General features: G+C 32.2%; 1 protein-coding gene across 5 annotated transcripts; it reads right to left on the minus strand.

The window, feature by feature from the left end:
- Nucleotides 1-12,067: 12,067 nt before the first annotated feature.
- LOC143054567 (uncharacterized) lies at nucleotides 12,068-24,202 on the minus strand. 5 transcript variants are annotated; one of them, XM_076227587.1, is made up of 9 exons: nucleotides 23,939-24,202; nucleotides 21,166-21,857; nucleotides 19,423-19,603; nucleotides 17,680-17,841; nucleotides 17,076-17,249; nucleotides 15,992-16,165; nucleotides 15,059-15,079; nucleotides 13,611-13,658; nucleotides 12,068-12,815 (listed from the first exon to the last, which is right to left on the minus strand). In XM_076227587.1, exons 2-9 carry the CDS (start codon nucleotides 21,829-21,831, stop codon nucleotides 12,706-12,708), a joined length of 1,536 nt encoding a protein of 511 aa, XP_076083702.1. In that variant the 5' UTR covers nucleotides 21,832-21,857; nucleotides 23,939-24,202; the 3' UTR covers nucleotides 12,068-12,705. The 5 variants fall into 5 exon arrangements, with proteins under 5 accessions (XP_076083702.1, XP_076083701.1, XP_076083700.1 ...); XM_076227586.1 differs by having other exon boundaries at nucleotides 17,088-17,249; nucleotides 17,668-17,841; XM_076227585.1 differs by having other exon boundaries at nucleotides 17,668-17,841.
- Between the last annotated feature and the right edge of the window lie 2,077 nt (nucleotides 24,203-26,279).

The raw sequence follows: 26,279 nt of genomic DNA on the forward strand, positions 1-26,279 counted from the left end.
CACGATAATCCGGAAAGACTAAAGACTATCCGAAATTCAATTTTTTTTATTTTTTTTTTGTGAAAAACATGTGCAAGCAAATGATTTTTTGCGTAAAGGCAGTTACGCGCCTGATGTTGTTCTGTTATTCCACTGTCCCAGGTTAGGGGAGGGTTGGGATCCCGCTATAACATGTTTAACCCCGCCACATACATTATGTATGTATGTGCCTGTCCTAAAAAAAAGTTAGGACCATGTATTCCAGTGGTTGTCGTTTGTTTATGTGTTGCATATTTGTTTTCGTTCATTTTTTTTTAAATAAATAAGTTTTCTCGCTACAATTGTTGTACATTTTCATTTTAGGGCCTTTTATAGCTGACTATGCAGTATGCTCATGGTTGAAGGTCGTACGGTGACCTATAGTTGTTAATTTATGTGTCATTTTGTTCGCTTGTGGAGAGTTTTCTCATTGGCAATCATACCACATCTTCTTTTATATCTATATTTATAGTATACACAAGGTATTATCCCGCAGTTAATATTTGTCCCTTTTTAAGAACACATTATTCTAAATCTAAGCCTAGAAGTGTTTACTTCTCACTTCAGCTGTGATCACACCGTACCGGATAGTACGAACAGACGCCTAACGGATAAAAGAGAAGGGTTTCCGTTGACAAAATTGATATCCGTTGGGAGTCCGTTGATGAAGATACGGATTAAAAACGGAAACTCAACGGACACATACCGTAAAAAATGGACGCCTACCGGATGTACAACGGACACTTCATCTGTTGAACGTCCCTTAATTCAAAGTTTTGAACATGCTCAAAATTTTCCACCGGACAGAAGGGACATTGATGGATAAAACGGACATGAACGGACATGAAACGAAAACTAAGAAATTTCAACGGACATGAACGGATTGAAAAAAGTTATCCGTTCGGCGTCCGTTTGCGCTATCCAATAAGGTGTGACTGGTGCTTAAAACTCCGGTCACACCTTACCAGATAGCGCGAACGGACGCCGAACCGATAACTTCTTTTTTTGAATTCGTTCATGTCCGTAAGCCGCATGTTGTTTTCCGTTAGACGTCGGTCGATATCTGTTTCATTTCGCTCAGTGTCGGACTGTCCGCTTTATCAGTCGACGTCCGTTTTGTCCGATGGAAAATTTTTAGCATGTTCAAAACTTTGAACGGACGTTCAACGGATAAAGTGTCCGGTTTTTTTTACAGTACTCGTCCGTTCTGTGTCCGTTATTTGTCGTATACTAAGGTATATAGGATTTTTTTCTGAGACAAGTGCCTGTGGTATTTCACTAGACATTAAAAGTTCAATGTACGATAAAAAACTTAATTCATATAGTTTTTTCACTAACCCTCCCCCTAACCCCCGTCTTAACTTAATTTGGGAAAAATTGATTGACCAATAAGGATATATATTAAATCGATGTCAATTAAACATAATCCCTAATGGAAGGGCAGACACAAAAATTACTGAACTGTTACTAATAGATTGATGTTCTCCGTTCGTGGTAATTTTCCAAATAAATCGGAGGTTATGCATTTTCTACATCCATCTTAATAGATACCCATGTCGTGGACTTGATACATAATTGTTCTGCTTTATATAATAACTATGTTATAGGTAAATTGAAAACTTATGCAAATGGTGTTTTTAAAATAAAACACTTCGTAACAGAGAAGAAAATTGTCATTTTATTTGTTTCTATTAACAAAATTTTTGTTACTACAGTAAACAATTCAGTAAGCATTTATCGCCTTCTCTAACAAAGAGCTTCGATTTTTTTGTTCTGTTTCAACCGCCGGTTTTAGCCTGGGATCCGGCCCAATCTAGCTGACAAGATTAGCCAGGACCCCAGGCTACCGCCGGTTTCCGCCCGATACTGCGATCTACACGATTGCACTACGATCGTCAAAAACATGATTTTTTTTAGAGATCGGGGTGCGATCTTGGCCTAGTGTGACGGGGTCCGGGGTATAATATAAATATTGCTGAATATTACCAAATATTAAGGATGTGCCCTGAATGCAGTTGTGAACATTCAATCTAAGTTATAATTATTCAAAACAACACGTGTGATTACACTAAGTTGGACGTCACTTACAGTACTTGCAAAGCAGTTTTAAAATCGAATCATTATATCTTGTTTTTGTGATTATAATGACAAAAATAACATCTTTTCCTCACAAATAAATGATCACCACCTTTTAGAGTGAGAACTCATCCTGAAATAATGTGTAAACATAAATCAAGTTAACCGTTAAAAAGGTAAACTCGAATAGTATCGCGCGCTGATAAAGTTTCTTTGTTCATTTTAGGAAATAACTATATTTTTACAATAGAAATTACATTTTGATTAGTTGAAATAAACTCTAGCATAAATATTTTAATAGTTTTTATCTTTATATAATTATAATGCACGCGTGTTGGGTTGCCAGTCATATTTAATTTAAACTTTGAAACCTAAGTGCCAATGTTTTAATAGTATTTATATTTCATGACACAAAGTAACCAGAAAGTCTCAACATTGTGACAGAAAGACTCAACCAATACCTTTATATCTCAACCATTTATAATTTTTCATTTCTGTGCTAAGACTAGGCTTGACAATCAAATATTCTTGCAATTTACAGAAGTGGTTATCGTAAAGCATTAAAAAAACACAAATAATTGACATATTTTCTTGCTAAATCATTAATATCGTAGCAGTTCTATCGGATTCAAAGAAAGTAAACATGATAATCCGTAGGAGAAAAGTGATTGTGACTTCAATTTCAGATATTTTGAACCAAGAAGAGACATATTAGTTACAATTATCATTTATCTATGGCATGACATTCTCCTATTTTACAAAACAATCATTGATTTTCAGTAAATTGACGAAAAGTCGACCTACCCTATGTTTATTTTGGATATTTTGAACCAGAAAAGCTCAACAGGAAGTGCCAGAATACTTTTTACCGTCTCAACATTTGGTTGAGATTAGATGGTTTACCAGGCGTGTGTATTGCTGTCAAATTTAAGAATTAGATAAATCTAGGTCATAAAAGCTAGAATTTGCATTTCGAACAAAATAGAGATAGTACACTTTACAATTTAATTGTTAAATTTGACAGCAATACAACAAAAAACAAAAATGACCTGGGATTCAGTAAGCTTAATATATATATATATCAAAGATAGTTGCATAGTTTGATGAAAATTCAAGTTGATTTGAAAAAGTTATTAAAATAATTAAAGTGTACTATCTCTATTTTGTTCGAAATGCAAATTCTAGCTTTTTTTTACCTAGATTAATTCAATTCTTGAATTTGACAGAAATACAACAAAAAACAAAATGACCTCGGATTCAGTAAGCTTAATATATATCTAAGATAGCTGCTTAGTTTGATGATAATCCAAGTTGATTTGAAAAAGTTATTAAAAAATTAAAGTGTACTATCTCTATTTTGTTCGAACTGCAAATTCTACCTTTTTTGACCTAGATTAATTGAATTGTTAAATTTGACAGCAATACAACAAAAAACTAAATGACATGGGATTCAGTAAGCTTAGTATATATCTAAGATAGCTGCATAGTTTGATGAAAATCCAAGTTGATTTGAGAAAAGTTATTAAAATAATTAAAGTGTACTATCTCTATTTTGTTCGAAATGCAAATTCTACCTTTTTTACCTAGATTAATTTAATTCTTGAATTTGACAGCAATACAACAAAAAACAAAATGACCTGGGATTCAGTAAGCTTAATATATATCTAAGATAGCTGCATAGTTTGATGAAAATCCAAGTTGATTTGAAAAAAGTTATAAGAAAAATTAAAGATGCCTATTTGAATTTATATAATAATTTTTATTTTTACCTATTGTAAAATTAAATTCTTTCGTTTCACAGCAATAAATCAAACTATCTAATAAGCTTGAATTTTGTAAGATCAATATTTAATTTAGTTAAATGGGATGATTTACACCAGTCAAAACTAAAATTGTTTATCATATTCTGTTTCTGTTTGAATGTTTATTGTATGTATTTTTGGGCTAATTAAAATAAAATGTTTACTACTTAAAAGCATTTGAAAAAAGTGTATGTCCCATGCATTAAGATAATGAAAAATCATCAGGTCCCACTACTTTGCACGTTGAAAAAAGTACATGTCCCCTTACCATTTGCACCGGTCCCCCCTGCTTGATAAATAATGCACCGTCCCTTATGAGTTTGAATGTCCCTTTGGTATCTTTGACCTTTCTTTGATACATTTACATAGTCTGTGTAAATAGTTTTTAGTCCTGATATTTATAGATTATCGTTGATCATCTCAACGAGATTGATTTTCTCGCTTGAGCTGGTACAAGTGTCTATTACAGCATATAAACGTAACAAAAATATAAAAGATTACCTTGCGAAAGGGTAACAGTTGGAAGACTTTTGAAAAGGGACCCATGCTCAAACGGTTTTAAGTTAAAAAAAAATCCCGATACACTGGTAGTAATGATCTGAATTATAGGCAACAAACTTATGAATATGAGCGAGGTTAAGTCTTGAAATTTATTACGAATCATGAATGTTGGTTGAAGGAATCGCATTTCATTATAATGACAAGAGTTCTTGAGATCAAGATATTAATCTGTTGAATTATTCATCTCATTTGCATATTAATCTCAGTGTTTTTTTTGAAATCTCAGTGTGTAATTAACAATTCTCAGTGTGTGTTTTTCAATTTATTTCATCTCAATGTGTCTTTTTAAAATGTCAGTGTGTAATTTTGAATTCTCAGTGTGTGTGTGTGTGTGTTTTTTTAAATCTCAGTGTGTAATTACAATTTATCAGTGTGTTATGTTAGGTCTTTAAATCTCAGTGTGTATTTTTTTCGAAAAAAGGGTTTACACATAGTTTTGACGAGAACGGCTTGCCATACACTATCCTTTACCGCAATCTTCTTAGAAAAATGACATGTATGCACTCTATGATACCTTGAAGAAACCCGGGCCGTATGTCGATCCTTCTATACATACAGTTTGTCTTCGTTTTGTTTGTAGATGTCTTTATCAAATATAATAGAAATAAACTTTTCCACCTACTTTGGTCCTCATAAGTGTGATGCATACCACTCACCGGAATGTCGGAAATGTTCCAATTTTCGAAACAGCAATCCCCTTTCCCCATCCCATAATGTGACCGCCCTAAACAACTTATCAGCGAGTAAGTATGTACTGTATGAAATGGATAAAACGGGAAAAAGCTGACAAAAAATCTTTGGACTCTTTTTTTAATTCAGTAATGAAGATAGTTGATATACGTATTCAACATTTTAAAGAACATTTTACTATTAACAATAACCACAATAAACCTATTTCTCGTATCAAACATAAACTAAAAGAACTAGCCAAGGAATTTGTTTTTGTCCCAGCCGATAAAGCTGCTAATAATATTATTATTGTTTGACGTAAATTTTACATTGAGGTTCTGAAAAAGGAAATCACCAATTCACCAACTGACTCCATTTTCAGAAAACGAAATCTGTAACAAACAAACTTTTAGCCACCGCTTTACAAGCAGAGCCAAATACAATGAAAGTCCCAACTATGTATTGGCTTCCGAAGCTACACAAAACCCCTTACAAATATAGATTTATTTCGTCTTCAAGCCATTGTTCAACTACTAAATTGTCTATTCTTCTTACCAGCACACTTGGTACAATTAAAAACCTGATAATAAATTGTTCAAATAAGGCCTTCGAAAATAGTGGAATAAATTACTTTTGGAGTGTCGTTGGAAGTACTTGATACATTGCATGCTTATATTGGTGATTTTGAATCTGTTCAAAGTTTTGATTTTTCTACCCTGTATACCACATTGCCTCACATTCTCATTAAGAAAAAATTCACACACCTAATTAAATGGGCATTCAAAAAATCAGAATGTGAATATATATGTTCAAACTCTTTTAGGTCATCTTTTAGTAGCAATAAACAAAAAAACTATGTTAATTGGACATGCTTTGATACTATATATGCCCTTGAATTTTTACTAGATAACATTTTTGTTCGCTTTGGGGATTCCGTATATCGTCAGATTATCGGAATTCCAATGAAAATAACTGTGCACCACTTATTGCGGACCTGTTTTTGTATTGTTATGAGTTACAATTTATGACAAAAATAAGCAAAGACCCATCGAAACAACATCTGATAAACAAATTTAATAATACTTTTAGATATTTGGATGATATTTTGGCTCTCAATAATGACGACTTCAGTATGTATATTAATGAAATTTATCCTGTTAAACTTACTTTAAATAAAGCTAATACTAACAATGACCACTGCCCTTTTCTCGATCTTGATATCTATATCACTAATGGAAAGCTGAATCCTAAAATTTATGATAAAAGGGATGATTTTTCATTTCCTATCGTTAATTATCCGTTTTCAGATGGTGACGTTCCCTTGTCACCATCTTACGGTGTTTATATATCCCAACTTGTACGATTCGCTCGTGTATGTAACAATGTTTTAGATTTTAACGAGAGAAATTTATGTATTACTGAAAAATTATTACACCAGGGTTTTCGATATCACAAACTAGTCAAAACATTTACTAAATTTTATCATCGGTATAAAGACATCATTCGTAAATATAGCTCAACATGCAGACTTCTAATACGTTCAGGTATTTCACATCCAATTTTTTATGGAAATATTCTTTATAAAGCACAAAGGTGTCAGTATTCACCTCAGAAACTTACAAAACCTTTAAATAGACTTATTAAGAAGGGATATAATTACGATACTGTTGTCAAGTCATTACAGATTGCATATTTTGGCGTTAATATTGAGTCACTGATAAGGTCTTTGCATCTGAACTAAACACATTTATTCTAAAACAGTTGTTGGCATGACACGGGTTATGTTCTTCGCATATATGTTATGATGGTATGATACTAAACCCCTAACGGGAAGGACTGTGCCTGATGTTCATATGATGAAATCATAATCTTTCAGTCAGTTTAATTGAAGTCTGGAGCTGGCATGTCAGTTAACTGCTAGTAGTCTGTTGTTATTTATGTATTATTGTCATTTTGTTTATTTTCTTTGGTTACATCTTCTAACATCAGACTCGGACTTCTCTTGAACTGAATTTTAATGTGCGTATTGTTATGCGTTTACTTTTCTACATTGGTTAGAGGTATAGGGGGAGGGTTGAGATCTCACAAACATGTTTAACCCCGCCGCATTTTTGCGCCTGTCCCAAGTCAGGAGCCTCTGGCCTTTGTTAGTCTTGTATTATTTTAATTTTAGTTTCTTGTGTACAATTTGGAAATTAGTATGGCGTTCATTATCACTGGACTAGTATATATTTGTTTAGGGGCCAGCTGAAGGACGCCTCCGGGTGCGGGAATTTCTCGCTACATTGAAGACCTGTTGGTGACCCTCTGCTGTTGTTCACCAACATTTTGTTTACATTGGCATATTTTTTTTCTAAATTTGTATTTCATTAGAAACCACCTTGCCATGCTTACAATGTGGGGCTAATGCCATATAGTTATACTTCTTTGTCTATGGAATTATTATATTGAATTTGCCCCTAAAAGATCTATTCGACTAACAATAATCAACATAGCTGTATGACATTAAATCATGAAACAATGTTATAAAATCTGCAATTAAAGAGAATTACAAGGACAGAAGAGGTATTAACAACTTAAAAAGGTGTCGCTCAAAATAAAACTAGCATTCGATTATTTGGAAAGGTAGGTCTTAACCCCAATGCACCATTTGTGTTAATTATATTATTGAGGACATTATCCCTTACCGCAATCTTATTATCAAATCTTAATGCATGTCCTATAACATATCTTGATGAACACCACATGTCGACCTCTATATATAGGGGTAAATTCAATAAAAAAAAAACATATCCCGTTAAATTCAATGTAAACCTATATATTCAATTATATTTATAACTTGTATACCTTCATAATTAAGACACTTTCATTTTTCATTCATTTAAGTACAAAAGAAGTCTTATCTTTGCAACCATCAAAACTGGCGACATTTCTTAGCAGTCAAAATAGCTTTGTTTACGAACCCTTTTAGTTTTTAACCTTAGTTGTCAGTCATCTTAATAAAAGGTAATTATTGAAAACTTTATCTTCCAACCATTGCAACCCTTGCAACACAGCGACTCTTTTCACCAAAAGTCAATTTTTATGCTTAAACCTCTCCCTTATTTGGCGGTATTTTATGATATATGTTCCTTTAGTGAATTTAACACTCTATAAGAGGGGCGAAAGATACCAGAGGGATTTCAAACTCACCAATCGAAAAGAAACTGAAAAAGTCATGGCAAAAAAAAAGACAAACAATTGTACACAAAACAAATCATACAAAAATAAAGACGACTAAGCAACACAAACCCCCACAAAACTAGGGGTGATCTCAGGTGCTCCAGAAGGGTAAGCTAATCTTGCTCCGCATGTGGCACCCGTCGGGTTCATCATGTTAGTACAAACTCAGTAATAAGTCTAATTTGGTATGTCAGATTTGTGAAAAGGTAATATACTGTATACATTCGTATTGTTTGTATACGTGAGTATCAAAGATAATAGAAATCAACAATTTTACTACTAGTATTTACTTTGAAACTTTGTTCTCCACTAGTGTGATGCACACGACTGATCAGGATGTCAAAACAAAACTACATTTTAGTATAATAGGCCCTCAATTCTAGATGCTACTTTATATATGATGTTCTTTGTAGTTGAAAAACGGAAGGCGTTGTTACTATGTTTATCCTAACTTTCAAATGTAACACGAATAAATACTACCATTTCTAGAGTAAAGTTTGTTTCATATCGTAACTAACATCTAGAAATATGAAATTTTATAAAAACTGATAGTGAACAAGAATATGATAATATGTTTCACGAAATGCGTTTTAACATGTCTAAAACGACATTTACCAAAAAAAAGTGCAAAGACGCCAAGAAAGATAACCATAATGCAAAGCTTTTATCTATGATATTGTCCCTAAAAAGAGGCAGACGATATTTTTAGACATATAATGAAAAAGCCATACGGGTTTGCAGATGTTTAACATTGCGTTCTACATTGTATCAATATGAAATACTTCACTTGCATACAATTTAGAAAATCCTTAAAAATTATTGGTCCTCAACATGCTCAATGCTCTTCAAATTCTTATTATATTTAGACCTTTTACTTTTATTCTTATTCTCGCGTATTTTGAAGACGACACGAAGATTTGACATACACAATTCCTAACCAGGTATGTTGAATTTATTTCATTTAAAATGTTGAGCGACATAAATTATTAACCACAAGAAATTGTTATCCTTTATTTAGCAATAGTTTATTTAGAAATAAAGTTATCACGATCGATATTCACATATGCCATTTATAAAAAAAAAAGACAAAATCTGCCTTATTTGAAAAGTCTCGTAAAAACCTTTAATAAAACAATTGATGCATACACATGAAAAGTAGAATCAAACAAATTATCAAAATTCTACCAAACAACGGTTTGGTCAGACCATTTTAAACAGTATCTATGATACTGCACCAGATGCGCTCTCCGAAAAATTAATGCTTTTTTAATAGAGCTTTTGTTTAAATATTTATAAGACAACTAAAAAGAAAATGCCATACATGATGGGCATTAATTAATCATTTAACAATGATTTCTACAGTTAGAAAAATAGAAAATTTATAGAAAGGCGAAAAATATAAAGATATGTTTAGTAGTTTAACGTGTCGTCTATTTTTTACGGAATTAATACTCTTTTTTTTATTAAGGGTGCCAGCTGAAGTCCGCCTCCGGCTGCAGAATTTGGCGCAGTGTTGAGGGTTCATTAGTGAGCTTCGGCTGTGTTTTTACTATTTGGTAAGGTTGTTATCTCTTGTCTCTTGTTTACGCATTCCCCTTGTTCGTTCTCTTTTATATTTTTAAATCTTAGTAGTCGGAAACATACTAACAATGTCATGATAAAAAAATCTACCAAAAGACAAACAATTGTATGCCAACACAGCCTCGAAACCAGAGAGTAGGTAACACGAACCAAAACAACTGGGGAAATCTTAAGTTCAATAGGGAAAACATTGCTTATAGTGGTTACAAAAACTGGATAATATCCGTCGTTCTCTGTGAATTATATATATCAAAACGTCGAACCAACTCGTGTTTCGTTAAAAAGTTCATTATATTTTCAAAGCGATAATTCAACACTTTCAGCTCTTGATGGGATTGCGTCCCTGTAGGCAGCAGTCATTCATCAACCAAATCGTGGTAGAAATTGCAAGCAATGAAATATCGTACCAACTTCTACGTTAAAAGTGAAGTAAAAAACAAATGGTCTATATATTGTATATGTAAATCTTCTGAGCTTTTCAAATGTCACAAAACTGAACACAGACCGTCATTGGTATATCATACACTACGCTAAGATTAATAATAATATACATTGACGTATGCCTTGAAAAGATAAAAGTTTCCATATGATGTATCACTTAATATCATAATAAACAAGACATATCCATTGTAAATTAAAAAAATATAGGCTCTCATGATAAACTATTAAAAGACTTTACAACAAAATGATTATTTTTACTTGATTGAAGAGTTTCGTAATATATCATTTAAAGTATAACAAAGCATTAGCTATACATTGCAAATTGAAAACAATAGCTCTCAAGATAAGCTATTTGGAAATAACTGAAAAACTTGATTTGATTGATAAGATTCGGAATGTTGTAAGCAATGAATCATTTAATGTGATATGACCTATGCATTGCAAATTGATTATAACTTTAGCTTTCGAGATAATGACTTAACATTTCAACCTCATGAGCAATAAAGTGCAGTGGTACACATTGTTAACATTCGAAAACATGTTCTGACTGGGACGTCTCTGTAAATGTTACTTTTGAAATACTAGTACTAAAAAATTGTATTCATTACAAAATGTAGGTGCAATTGTGTTCGAATGATGTAGAAAGGTTCGAACAGCCTTGCCGAACAAGTGTCATTGTTCAAAAGTCTGTAATCGGGTTGATAATATTTTGTAGTTTGCAAAGTAACACAAAAATAAAGGAAAAGAAGAAGATGTGGTATGGTCGTAAAAGCGTCAACTCACCACCAGAGACAAATGACGTGTACTGCTAGCGGCTATATATAACCATATGGCCTACTTCTTTTTTCAAGTCTTGGAATCAAAGACGTCACGACGATATTCAAAATTGCTGAACAAAATGTATTGATTATCAGCTACATGGATAATACCTTTGTTGGCGATGTTAAGTTTAACGCTGCCTTTTAATCTTTATTCTGCTGTTGACCAGGGAGGAAAAAGTTCCGTTCAAAAATTTAAGGTATTTTATTCATATTCATCATTCAAAACTAAATAAACGTTTACATGCAATTTTGTAGACTAATTAAATGTCAAGAATTTGTATTCAGATTGATTAACTGAGCCAAATTAACGGCCGGTGTAAAATATAGACATACGTTTTGAGGCTCATGCAAATATCATCATAATTTTTATTTAAGGAATGACTGTAATATTTTTCTGTCTATGAAGAAATAACTTTAAAAATGTGGTGCACACTGAATAACCCGCATAGAGGGTTATCTAACAGTGTGCACCACATTTTTTTATAGTATAACTAATCGCCGTATTTGAATATCAAAAATAAGACAACGCGTGACCGAACGACGCATGGATTAAACGAGTGCGCAGCACGAGTTTAATCCATAGCGGCATTCGGTCACAAGTTGTCTTATTTTTGATATTCAAATACGGCGATTAGTTATTCTTTTTATTACATTGGTAAATGGCTTTTTTTATGAAATTAATGTAGAAAATGTAAGGAACTATATCTTTTTCCTACGCATTGACAATTTGTTTTGATCCGACGTTATCGACGTCTTGACAACGCCTATTGTTGTATGACGTCAGAGAGTGAAATAACCACGTTTATTTCACATGTGAAATTATCGGTTTTTATCTAACTGGGAAATCAATGTAATTCATTGCAACCAAGGTAATAATTTATGTTATTTCGAATAGACAGAAAAATATTACAGTTATTTCTTATAATTTAAAACCGTTGATGACGTCACGGTCACACGACTTAATTATGTCTATGAGCTGATAACCAAACGACGTCAGCCAATCAGAAGACGCGTTACATCCAAAATTAAATGTTTCTCAATGTGAAAAGCTGTAATTCGTCTTCGTTAAAACAAACGGTATTAGAATCAGATAAACATATTTCGCATCATCTATCAACATGATCAATACAATGTATATAAACGTTTTTGGTTTTAATGTTAAACAGAATATACTGATGCAAACTGGAAAACTGTTAGACATAAGTTATGCTTCGAATTTGGTCCATTTGACGAATTCAGAAGTAAGAAGGTTATTATTCTTTGATAGCTATACAGATCATTGCATATCTTAAACAATATATGTACATTAAAAGCAGTGTGATTCAAAGACAATAACAATCAAAAACCAAGGAGTAACCAAAGACTCACAAAACCGAAAGACATTTACATCAACAGTAATAAATAAGAAATAAGAAACAACACGAACTCTACTAAAATCCGGTAGTGAAATCAGGTGCTCCGCAATGAAAAGCATTTTCTGCACCGTATACGGCAGCCGTCGTGCTATTTCTTTGTCAAATGTCGAAACTGATGACCGGTTTCATAATAACCAATCGTTTATTCCTCATCGTCATTGTCTTTCTAGAAAAATATTCCCTATTGAAGACTCTTTCTGGATGTAAACCTAAAATACACGTAATGCATTGTGATAAAAAAAACCAAGAATGTGTACAAAGAAAACGGATGCCCCATCCGCACTACCATTTTCCAAGTTCAGAGGACAGTGAAAATAGGATAAAAATTCTAATTTAGCATAAACAGTAGAAAGATTATATCACAGGGAACTTGTTTACTAAGTTTCCAGTTGATTGGACTTCAATTTCACCGAAAACTTCGTTGACCAAAAACTTTAACCTGAAGTGGGACGAACGGACGAACGGACGGAAACATCTCTCGTAATAAATCAACTGATGTCTGATTTCATGTCATTTCAAGAACATTCATGACTGAGTTTCTTTTTTAAGCTTACATATACCCAAATGCCTTGTGAGGTATCTTGTTATTTTGCGTCCGTTGTCTACTGTCCGTTGTCGTTCATCGCTCATCAAATATTGAAATAAACACATCTATCAAATCAGGTTTAAACCATCATTTTTGCTGAGATATGCCTGTACTTAGTCACACATTCGACATTATTTTTCCTGTCGCTCCGTTGATTGATGTTGTTTAGCGTTTAGTTTTGTCAGGTTTAGAACGTCCACTTTTAAATATACCTGGGAGTTTTGTTTTTATATTTATCCATTGATATTTTAATGATGCCCATTCCCATCTTTAAACAATAAGAAGATTTCTGTACATCATTGATACAGACCCAAATATTTGATATATTTATCGAGATGTATTTTAAAGATCTATTTGATATAAACAACATTAAGTAGATGTTTCCCCCGCGTCGATGTATATAAAATTACTGACATACCAACATCTTTTCTTGGCACTGAGCTTTCAAAAAGTTCTGCTATCGAATCTAAATAAAAAAAAAACATGGAGGAAATTTTGTGACACAATATCGAACCGTTAACTTGTATCAGTAATGAATGTCAACAATCAAATCGTTATAGTCACATAAACCATTCAAAATTCCTATCTAGTTTTCATCAATAAATATGGATCGTGTAAGCAAGTTAAGCAGATGTAGATACTATTTGCCTAATTATATAAGGAATTGACAGTCCTATTAATCGTTATGTTCTGCTTAACCCGAATCTGTACATTTTATACACATAGTACAGACATTAATATATGAAATGAAAACGATACCAAAGGGACATTGGCTAAAAAAAACCCGAGAAACTACATCATAGAAAACTAAAGAGCAACATGCATTTCACTTAATAGTTATCAAAGGTACCAGGATTATAATTTAGTACGCCAGACACGCGTTTCGTCTACATAAGACTCATCAGTGACGCTCATATCAAAATATTTATACATCCAAACAAGTATAAAGTTGAAAAGCATTTAGGATCCGAAATTCCATTAAGTTGTGCCAAATACTTCTAAGGCAATCTATGCCTGGGATAAGAAAATCCTTAGTATTTAGAAAAATTCAAAGTTTTGTAAACAGAAAATTTATAAAAATGACCACATTATTGATATTCATTTCAACACCGAAGTATTGACTACTGGGCTGGTGATACCCTCGGGGACGAAACGTCCACCAGCAGTGGCATCGACCCAGTGGTGTCAATAGTTATCAAAATCCTTAGTATTTAGAAAAATTAAAAGTTTGAAAGGGGGTGATCTCATTTGACCTGGAATGAAAAAACATTAAATCAAAATGTTTTTATCGGTTATTTACTTGAAATCAACATTTCCGTATCCATTGCAAAAATGCAATAATTATTTTAATCAAAAATTTTCTCTAAAATTACAATTACCCTAAATATATGATATATCAGTCAACTCATCTGAAGACCAGTCGCAGTGTGAGAAATGAAATCTTCATCTATAATTTGTTGGAGACGGTATGGTAAGGTTTTAATAAATTTACTTTTGATGGGAATATCATGCTCCACATATTGACTATTACATTTCAATCCTGGTATCTATGATGAGTTTATTCATCATTTTTATTTATTCATCATATAGAATACTAACAGCACACCCCTCCCCCCAAAAAAACAATATTCAATAAACGTCAGTAGTTTGAATCGATATGTATTTGTTTACACAGAGGAAAAAAGTTCTAGTTCTAATAAATGTGAGGGTATAACAATCTTGGACTATTAAATATCGTCCACACACACATATAATACATGGTACGGAGATATATCCAAAAAGAACTTTGCATGGATATAGGTTAAAGTAACCAATAATTACTGACACATGTTTTCGTTTGTTACAAATAAAATGAAGATCATTTACCTTCAATCAGATGTCTTACTTCTGCAAAAGAAAATCTTTATGTTAAATGTTGAAAATGGTCAGATATATTCATTTAAAATCACAAAGCAGCATTTAGAACGCATGAACTTTTTTTCTAAAATACGAGGAAGTTTGAAAACTAAAACTAAATTTGAATCAATGAATGTGTTTCACAGTACCCTGGTTCTTTTGATAACTATTTACACCATTGGGTCGATGCCACTGCTGGTGGACGTTTCGTCCCGGAGGGTTTCACCAGCCCAGTAGTCAGCACTTCGATGTTGACATGAATATGAATTATGTGATCATTTTTATAAATTTCCTGATACTTAACTTTGAATTGTTCGAAAAACTAAGAATTTTCTTGTCCCAGGAATAGATTACCTTAGCCGTATTTGGCACAACTTTTTGGAATTTTGGATCCTCTATGCTCTTCAATTTTGTATTGTTTGGCTTTATAACTATTTTGATATTAGCGTCACTGATGAGTCTTATGATATTGTGTAATTATATATCTTGTTTGTTTTTAAGGGTGTAAAACCCTTTAAGGTGTTATAGTGAAATTATAGCATTCTCATTAATGTGATAATTGAAATCAGGTTCTGCTATTAGTTTCTTTAGTAGTGACGTTATTTAATGACCACTGTAATTTGTAATGTAAAAACTTGTAATGTAAATAATTTTTCAAAGAAATTCATCAGGTGTAAATAAACTTTTTTTTTATTCTCACACAAGTTATCACAAGGAAGTGCATGGTTTTGAAAATTTAAAGCTTAAAGAAATCTTATCAAATTTTGTTCTTGTGAAGTTTGTTTCTAATACTGAAATAAATATTCATTTTTTGGTCTTCTTAAAAATGATTATCTTGCTACATGTATATTATGGGAGGTAAACTTAGTTTTGATATCGATATCTTAATCTTAAAAAAAATACCATCAAATTTCCTTTGCTGTTCGCTTACTGTTTTGCGTTTCCCATGTGCTCCTATGTTGCCTGTCTTATCTACTTCTCTGAGAGCTGTATCATCACGGTCAGATATTTCCCCTATATGTTTGGTCCAATCCGTAACGTTATCATATTTGTGACCTGGGGATAATTCTATATATTCTGCAAGATACAAATGGACACAAAATGTTAATGGATATGCGTCTCTGTTTCAAACGACAATTCACTAAAAAACGAAATCTGAAGAAAATTCAAAATGAAAAGTCCATAAAAGACTGTCATAGATTGATAGCATATGAAAAGGTGAACTTCAAAATAAAAATAAAAAAAAAATAGATAGTTCTTATTTTTTAGATATAGTCAACAGAAAGTTCGAAGGGAATTTTTCTTGCATTTAACATTGACATCTTTTTCAAAGTTTTTAAAGAAAAAAAAAGGGAATCATTTTCCACCAATTTCATTGGTTTATAGCTGGAAAAAAAAGGTCACGGCTCCTTGATTTTTTTATCTGTGTTTTTAAGTTTCATTATTTTAATACTATCCATTTGTAACAGTCTTTCCAAAAAGCTGTAATTATGTAAAAGAGAAGTAAACATCCTGAACCGAAAAAAATCTCAGTTAAACTTTGTCCGAGGTGTTAGAACATCCACCTTTTAAAAGTTTCTAATTTCATCAACATATAATTTAACATAATTGTGTTATAAATCATGTCAATACAGAAAAAGGTAAAATAACAAAAAAAAAAAAAACACAACTACGAGGAAAATTCAAACCAAAAAGTGCGTAATAAAATGGCAAAATCAATAGCTGGAACATATCAAACGAATGTTATATTCTTGACTTGGTACAGAAGTACTGACTATTTATCTGATGATACTATTGCTATAAATTAATAAAACAAATTGCGGGAAACCATATGCATGTTAGAATATTTTTTGATCGATTTGTAAATAGCACTAGCTTCACTATTAGCAACATGTTTGCATTTAACACTCTACGTTTAGAATAATACTGATAATGTGATTTTAACATTCATTTTCATATTCATCATATTTCAACCTTAACAAATCACCTTCACATTTACTTTGATCTTTGTTAACTATTGTGAGTATCCCATGTGGTGCTTTGGTGACTGGCTTATTTACCTCCTTGAGAGTGGGGTCACCACGGTCAGCTATTTCCCCTATATGTTTGGTCCATTCCGTAACGTTGTCATATTTATTACAGGAAGATGATTCTCTATTTTCTAAAAATAATCATCCATGGATTTGTACAAAAGTGAGGTTTAAAGTACAAAAACCAAAAAAAACCCACCAAATTCAATGAAATTTTTAAAATTGGAAAATCCATTATCAAATGACAAAATCTAAAACCCAAACACTGCAAGCAAACAAATGAAAAACAACAGTCATATTCTTGACTTTGTACAGAAGTACTGACTATCTAGCTGATGATACTATTGCTATAAATTAATAACAAAATTGCGGGAAACCATATGCAAGTTGGAATATTTTTTGATCGATTTGTAAATACCACTAGCTTCACTATTAGCAACTTGTTTGCATTTAACACTCTTTTTTAACACTCTACGTATAGAATAATACTGATAATGCGATTTTAACATTCATTTTCATATTCATCATATTTCAACCTTAACAAATCACCTTCACATTTACTTTGATCTTTGTTAACTATTGTGAGTATCCCATGTAGTGCTTTGGTGACTGGCTTATTTACCTCCTTGAGAGCGGGGTCATCACGGTCAGCTATTTCCCCTATATGTTTGGTCCATTCCGTAACGTTGTCATATCTATTACAGGAAGACGATTCTCTATTTTCTATAAATAATCATCCATGGATTTATACAAAAGTGAGATTTAAAGTACAATAACAAAAAATACCCCCCCCAAAAAAAACAAACACCAAATGCAATGAAATTTTTTAAATTGGAAAATCCATTATCAAATGACAAAATCTAAAACTCAAACACTGCAAACAAATGGAAAACAGCAGTCATATTCCTGACTTGGTGCAGGCATTTTCTTATGTAGAAAATGGTGGATTAAACCTAGTTTTATAGCTAGCTAAACTTCTAATTTGTATGACAGTCGTTTAAAATATCATTATATTACTACCGCACCAAAAAGACATAATAGGTGAACATGTCAAAATTAGTGGTACAGCAGTCAACATAGCCGTAATTTTAATCACTATAAACACAACAAATATTTAAACACTAAGTGGCAAATAGACAATTTGTGGTATCAATATATTGATATTTTATACGACTGTGATACAAATTAGAGTTTTAGCTAGCTATAAATCTCGGTTTAACCAACCATTTTCTACATAAAAAATGCCTGAACCCAGTCAGGAATATGTGGTATGGACTTTGCTCATTGTTGAAGGCCGTAAGGTGACGCAAACTTGTTAATTTATGTGTCATTTGATATATTGTGGAGAGTTAACGTTGCTTCATTGGCAGTCATACCATATCTTCTTTTTTATATATAAATCACATAAGCAAACAATGAATGATAAAAATACAAAACTATACAGCTAACGGCGGGATGTATAAGTACCTAGATACACCAAAAGTAAGCGTATGAAGGTACCAAGATAACTATGCTGACTTGAAAATAGAATTAAGTTTATTCATTTAAAATAATTGACGATAAATGACATGTGTTTCGTATTGTTATTATATTTGTTCGAACACATTAGATAACACTACAGGGAGATGTCACTATGCTAAAAGTTCCATTCACTTTCTATTGTTTAGGAAATATTAAGCTTCTCAATGATCAAAATTTGTGTTTGTCAACCTGCTATATCTCCAATGAATCTAAATGCAATTGAGTGTGTGGTTCCAGGTTTTTTCAATTTGATACGTTTTTGTAAAAGGGTCAGTGTAAATATTTTGTCTAATGTCATAAAAATTAAACGGGCAAAAATAATTTCATTTAAGTCAAGATGTTTGGTACAACCTTGGAATAATGAAACTTTATGCGACTGTCATACAAGTGAACAGTTTTGCTAGCTATAAAACCAGATACATGTACATCCATTATTTTCTTCAAAGGGAAATGCCCGTACAAAGTCAAAAGTATGATAGTTGTTTTCTATTCGTTTGATGTATTTGAGCAGTTGATATTCCTTTGATAAGGGACTTTCCAATTTGAAATTTTCCTTCGGGTTCGGTATTTAAAGTTATGAACTTGCGGAACAGTATCAACCACAAATCGGATTTTTCTACAGATAAAAAAGAAGATGTGGTATGAGTGCCAATGAGACAACTCTGCATCTAAGTCTCAATCTGCAAAACGTAAACAGTTTTACGTACTTTTTGAAATTTTAAATTCAAACAATCTATGTTTAGAATACTATGGTTAATTTTACCATTCATTTTGATAAATCACCTTCACATTTCTTTTTATCTCCTTTAACTGGTGCAGGTATCTCAAGAGTTTCTATCTTTACAGTCTTATCAACTTCCTCTACAGCAGGATCATTCCGGTCAGATATCTTCCCTATAGTATGATCCATAACCATAACGTTGTCATAATCGTTACCGGAAGATGATTCCCTATATTCTAATACCTAATATTAATAATTTTTATCAATAATAATTGTCGTTACAATAAAAAAAAAAATTAACATATATCTGATACTTGACAACGGAACAACAAAAACTCTGAACTACAACAAAAACAAACGCCAATATGCATGGGAAAGAACATAAGGAAACAACTGCCTGATTTCTGACGTACACACATCTCACGACAAAATGGTGGCATGAATCGGGATTTATGGCTATTACAAAGTCTTAATTATCAGATAAATCCGCGTTTTGGTAGTATACTTACTATTTACTTGGTTCTATTTTGTCAAAATAAGCAAATGAAAGTCACGGATGAAATATTCACTTCCAAGTGAATAAAACGACCTTATTGAACCCGTATTCATGCGCTTATAGTTATACGGAAATATTCAGCTGATAGTTTCTTTGTCCTTTGAAATCTGGTTATTTAAGCGGAAATCATACCACATCTCGTCACTTGTATATCGAAATATATGAAGATGTGCCTTACAAACATGGTTTGCTTTGAATCTTAATCAATACGAGCACAACTGCATTCACTTTCCAAGACTTAAGAAAACGTCACGTTATTCATTAAGGTGATGTTGACAAAACTGTCAATATAAAAGTAACGTCTCGAAATGAAACCTCATTATAAGTTTTAGAATTAAACTGAAAGAAAAAGATCAAACAAGGATGTATTTGAAAATATGTCCCCACAATCTCGTCCTATCACTCTCGATTGTGAAATTACGGTACATATAAATTACGAAATATTGTCGGATTTATACTTGTTTGACTACCCAAAGGATGCCGCATGTACAACATGAAGTTTTTATACTTCAACAAGTCATGGGTTCATACCCGGGTTTCTATTTGGTTCGAGTTGCTCAGTCTTTAGCCTTCTACATAAGGTTTGTTTTAGTTATATGAATTTTCATCAATGGTTTTTTGGACACACAATTTTCAAATGCATCCTAGATGAACGAAAAGTCGTATACTACGTTAGCAAATATTATTTGAAAGTTGTTTATCATGGTTTCAAAGTTCACATTTAGAAAGGGGTTTATCCCATTGTCAATTTATAGAGTCTAAGTCAAGATATATCGCAGACTTAATTATGTTATCCTTTATTTCAAGTTCATTTGGATAAAATGCAGTTAATAAACTCACCAACATTTTGATTAATTTAGTGAAAGTGAATTTCACACTTTTCACATTAGATTAATGAACGTACGAAAATAACATATGAGTTATGTCCGTTTCTTGACGACGCTATTCTTAGCTTTGTACTTTCAAATATGAAGCTGGTTTATTGATATCAATTTATATACTACGAAGTATGGGTATTTTGCGTCATTTTTTTAATTTAATCATTTGGAATGGTATAAACTAAAACATAGATTTATCAGATCAGTGATCAAATAACAAAAATCTCATGGAGTAAAGGATCACATGTTGACCTTCGGCTGAATTTTTATTATTTGGTTTGCTGTATGATGTTTGACCATTAAAATGTCCATGAACAATTTTATGTTATTATATAGATTTTTTATAGTGCACATGTAGAATCTATAAATACCTTATTCATTCTGCTTATCTTCTGTGTAAACTCAGTTATCTCTTCCATAGTAATATCGCATGATTTGATGACTGTAATTTGATCTGTTATAATTTTCACTAGATATGGATTTGTTAAACACAGAATAGATCTTTCCAGGTCGTTCCATATATTTGATAGTTGAGCTGTAGACAAACATTTGGCTGACCAAGCTTGGCATAAGGTATTTCTTTTTTCCTCGATCAATTCCAAGGCAGCCTGTTCTTGTGTTGACAAAATGCATGTAGTTCGTAAAATGTAATTCAGTGGACATATATCTAAGTTATCGATTTTAATGTTTAAGGCTGCATATTTATGAATACATTTCTGCTGTTTTCCCTCTCCATGTTTTAAAATGTGACTCGTCTTTCCCATGGTGGTCTCCATGAACAAAATTTTGAACATCCAACTTTCCATTGCACAAATCATTTGAAATGTACATCCATCAGATGAACAATCACAACAAGGAGATTGTGTTCCCTGCCATTGATGAAAGAAGAAATGTTTTTTGTCTTCAAGATATTTTTGGAAACTTCCCTCATAACTTGATAGAAGTTTGTCATGGGTGAATGCACACACGATCCCTGCTGCTGTATCAAGTAAACATTTGAAGAGCCGCAGATATTCTTTGGGTACAAGGTCACTCATTGTTTACTCTTTTCTAATGGAAATATCTACAGACAGACAACACAAAACTAAACTTCATTGGCTAAAGCTTGTCAGATTGTATACTCGTTAAGATTTCAAATTCACATAGGTAAAGCGATAATCACTTTATTGACACCTCGAATTTACATATTTTATTTTAGTGAGATTGAATCTTAAATTTGAGGTCATAAGGTTGATCCATAATGTCTTTTTTAAGAGAGTAACAAATGATCAACGAAAATAAGGGATGTAAACATTTTCAGATGAAATATCAATAAATCGCTGCAGCAAAATTTAGACCATTAGTGTACAATGTATAAATCAAGTGATAAAAAATATATAATTATTGAATAGTTGAAGTTACCTTTAACAAAACAAAAAATGTAAAATCATCTTTTTTTTAACTGCAGAAATAAGAAAAACTTCCGGATGTCTTCGTCTGCTTATTCATTATACTTATACTAGTATTAATACGATCAGGTGATATTTCTATCTACGTCGATTGCATGTCTCGTCACTTAACAATTTGATGTTCGTTCAATGATGGAAAATGCACTTTATGGCTGTGTTATCATTTTGACTAGGGATCAGTTTATTTTCAAGAATAGCTATAAAAGGGGTAAAAAGCTACCAAAAGTAATACAGACACTCAGAAGTCGAAAACAGAGTGAAAACATAATGGAAAAAAAGAGACATCTAACAGTACAAGACATAAAATAGAGAAAAGACTGATCAATATCAACCCCACAAAACACTTAAACAAGCTCATTTGCTGTGAACTGGTGCGGGTAGGCTCATCATGCTCCACACTGATATACTGTTTTTATAACATATGTACTAGCATTGCGTGTATTAAGAGTGTACACAATAATAAAGAAATATATTAAGACATAAATGTTAGTCATTGATACACAAAAGTAATTCAAATAAAAAAAAAAACATAACTCGAAGAAAAATTCAAAACAGAAAGTCCCTAATCGTAATAGAAAAATCAAACAGCTCAAACACATCATACGAATTGAAAAAAAACTGTCATATTTCTAACTTGGTACAGGCATTTCCTATATAGAAAATGGATGATTTAATAACCTGTAAAAATAATATATATATGTATGTTGTTTAAGCTAACCGAATTTATCAATACTATAGAAACAGTATAAAACAAAGGTAAATTAAATAGGATCCGACCAGCAGACGAATACACCATACAATGGCCTATATATAAACATCGATGTACAAAAGTAATATCTATAAAGGTATGCAATAAAATATATGCATTTTATTTGGACAAAACGATAGTATCTCCCTTATGAATTACTGACTACTGGTCTGTAAATTATAACATGTATAAATTAATTTAATGTTACGTATACTTTAGTAAAAAGTGTATCGCAATCTGTGTGTACTGCACGTTTCACTAGAACATCTTGATTTAACCAGTATTCCTTTTTGAAAAATTAAATCAATGAGGTTCTACAGTTTTTCATTAAATTCATATGTTGGATTCCGAAACATGTTTATAATTTTTTGATATACTAGTATCCATCTCCCAACAACTTCATAAAATTCGCTCAAGACATTACAATTACAAATGACCGACAGTATTGACACCAAATCAAAATAGGCAAAACTAAAGACGTTTCGTAAAGGTATTCTTTGCTCAAGTGAATAGCAGTCTACATTACAGTGCAAATTTCAGGTTTAATCCACCGTTTTCTACATGAGGACATGCTTTCAGTAGGCAAGAATATGACATTTTTATTCCATTCGGTTGATGTGTTCGAGTTTTTAAATTGTCAATTCATGAAGTACTTTCCGTTTTGAATTTCATTAGGAGTTCGGTATTGTTTTGTACTGTTTTCATACAGTGCAATTTCAAAATTAATATAAGTGAAATTTACAAAATATAATATCATTGAATGTCATATTATTAGAGTACCGGAACACTAGCCACGGTGATGAATGTTTCCTCTGAGAGTGCATCAGCAGCGGCTAGGAAATCCCCTTTCTAAATGAAACAAACAAATTCTACCTCAGAAGAATGATTTGCTAAACTAACAAGCATTTACAATTTAGCTTGCAACCAGAAAAATATATATCTACTTACCTTTTCGCACTTTCACTGTCATCTTTCACATAATTGTATTAAACAGAGAAACGCCCTTCATATTGCAACATAAAGTATACGTCCTCATTTTAACAAAACATAAGACATTACATTTTCTTTACTTGATAGTTTTTATCTCTTCATTGAACATTTTATTATAGAATCTTTAAAATTCTTTTTACGATAAAATCAGATATCAGTACGTCATGCATTAAACGAGTTATATTATATTTCCTTCCTTACCGGCCTATTATCAACATTTACTACTTATTCAACTTATAACATGTGAATATATTTAGCAATTCATTATAAATAAGCATGTACAACAGAATAGTTAAATGAATTATATAAATTTCCAGGATTGAGTTTGTGCATTGAAATTACCTTACTTTATTTGTCATTTTTTCAAGGATTTGTTATATTTATTTTTCAAGTATACTTTTGATTGAATCGAAAGGACAAAAGAAATAGTTATATCATAAATTTCGTTTTAAATAGAAAAACGGTACTCATGAAATTGTTTGTTGTAACTATTCAAATAACTAAAATGAGTGCTCAGAGATAATGGTAAACTAATACGAATTTTTAATTCAAACGTAATACAACTGTACGTTTTTTCTTTCTTACTGAAAACAGAATGAACGTTTTCAAAAAATCACAATATAATGTCCTTTTTCCCTATTTAAACAACGTAAACAAAAATAGTCGATAACTAGTCCAAAAATAATAACGTCTGATAATATACATGTATGAAATTTCACAATGTAATTGTCCTATCATCACCTTGTCAATGTCAATGCATGGTAATCAAAACCAACAAGTGTTACAGTTTTTGGTGGGATTGGTGTTGTTTAGTGTTAATATTTTTATATTGTCTCTTGTGTATTATTGTTTTTCTTTTTCTTGTTTAGCATAGCGTTGTCAGTTTATTTTTTATCTATAAGTTTGAATGTGCCTCTGGTATCTAATGCGTTTCCCTCGGTTTTAGTTTATTACCCCGATTTTGTTTTTTGTCCATGGATTTATGAGTTTTGAACAGCGGTATACTACTGTTGCCTTCATTTGCCCCTCTTTTACAAAATGATAATGTCTTTCACTGAGGATTCATTTATTTCCGTAGGTACCAGTTTTCAACATATTTGTTACGTTCGGAGGACGTGTTTTTCAACAGATTGTCGGCATTCCAATGGGAACAAACTGTGCCCTCTACTTGCCGACTTGTTTCTCTTTTATTATGAGGATGACTTCATACAGGAACTTCTTAGGAAGAAAGATAAGAAGTTAGCAATATCCTTTAATTCCACTTTTCGCTATATAGATGATGTTCTTTCACTAAATAATTCAAACTTTAGTGACTATGTGGAACGCATCTATCCAATCGAGCTAGAGATAAAGGATACTACAGTTAAGTCGACCTCATATCTTGATTTACATCTAGAAATTGACATTGAGGGTCGGTTGAAAACAAAACTTTACGACAAAAGAGATGATTTCAGCTTTCCAATTTCTAAGTAGCAACATTCCAGCAGCACCTGCTTACGGGGTATATATCTCCAAATTGATACGATATTCCCGTGCTTGCATTTCCTATCATGATTTTCTTGATAGAGGGTTGCTGCTCACAAGGAAGATATTAAACCAAGAGTTCCAAATGGTGAAGTTGAAATCATCCCTTCGTAAATTTTACGGACGCCATCACGAGTTGGTTGACCGTTATGGAATAACCGTTTCACAAATGATATCGGATATGTTCCTTACGTCGTAACTTCAATCCCCTTCCCTTTCATGAATGTGACCTACCGAATTATACTATTTACCGGATTTGTTATCACATAAGCAACACGACGGGTGCCACATGTGGAGCAGGATCTGCTTAACCTTCCGGAGCACCTGAGATCACCCCTAGTTTTTTGGTGGGGTTCGTGTTGTTTATTCTTTAGTTTTCTATGTTGTGTCGTGTGTGCTGTTGTTTGTTTGTCTTTTTCATTTTTAGCCATGGCGTTGTCAATTGTTTTAGCTTTATGAGTTTGACTGTCCCTTTGGTATCTTTCGTCTCTCTTTCGTAGATCGACAAAAATCCCCTGTTTTTATTTCAGTTTGATTTTCTTCATATGCCAAAGTTTCCATACACGACCGTAGGATACTAAAACTTCGTTGAAAATTTCAATTCGTGGTTTGCAACTTCCAATGGAATCCACCAAAATTGGTATGCAACGAATTAGATGATTTCACTGAAAGCTAAGATATTGTTCTTGTTAAACATTATTCTAGTGAATAACCTACTGTTATAGTACAAAGATCAAATTTAACAAGAATACTGGACAAATTCAATGTAAGACAT

Source organism: Mytilus galloprovincialis, chromosome 12 (genome assembly GCF_965363235.1).
Source record: "Mytilus galloprovincialis chromosome 12, xbMytGall1.hap1.1, whole genome shotgun sequence".
Taxonomy (NCBI): Eukaryota; Metazoa; Mollusca; class Bivalvia; order Mytilida; family Mytilidae; genus Mytilus; species Mytilus galloprovincialis.

Bases quoted from the DNA above. Each gene is read 5' to 3' on its own strand.
- LOC143054567 (XM_076227585.1), bottom strand. From the start codon at position 21,831: ATGAGTGACCTTGTACCCAAAGAATATCTGCGGCTCTTCAAATGTTTA. The intron at 16,166-17,075 runs GTGATTTGTTAA...TGTATCTTGCAG, and splicing joins AGATCAAAGTAAATGTGAAG to AATATATAGAATTATCCCCA. The intron at 15,080-15,991 runs GTATTTTTTTTA...TTTCTTTTGCAG, and splicing joins ACAGCAAAGGAAATTTGATG to AAGTAAGACATCTGATTGAA.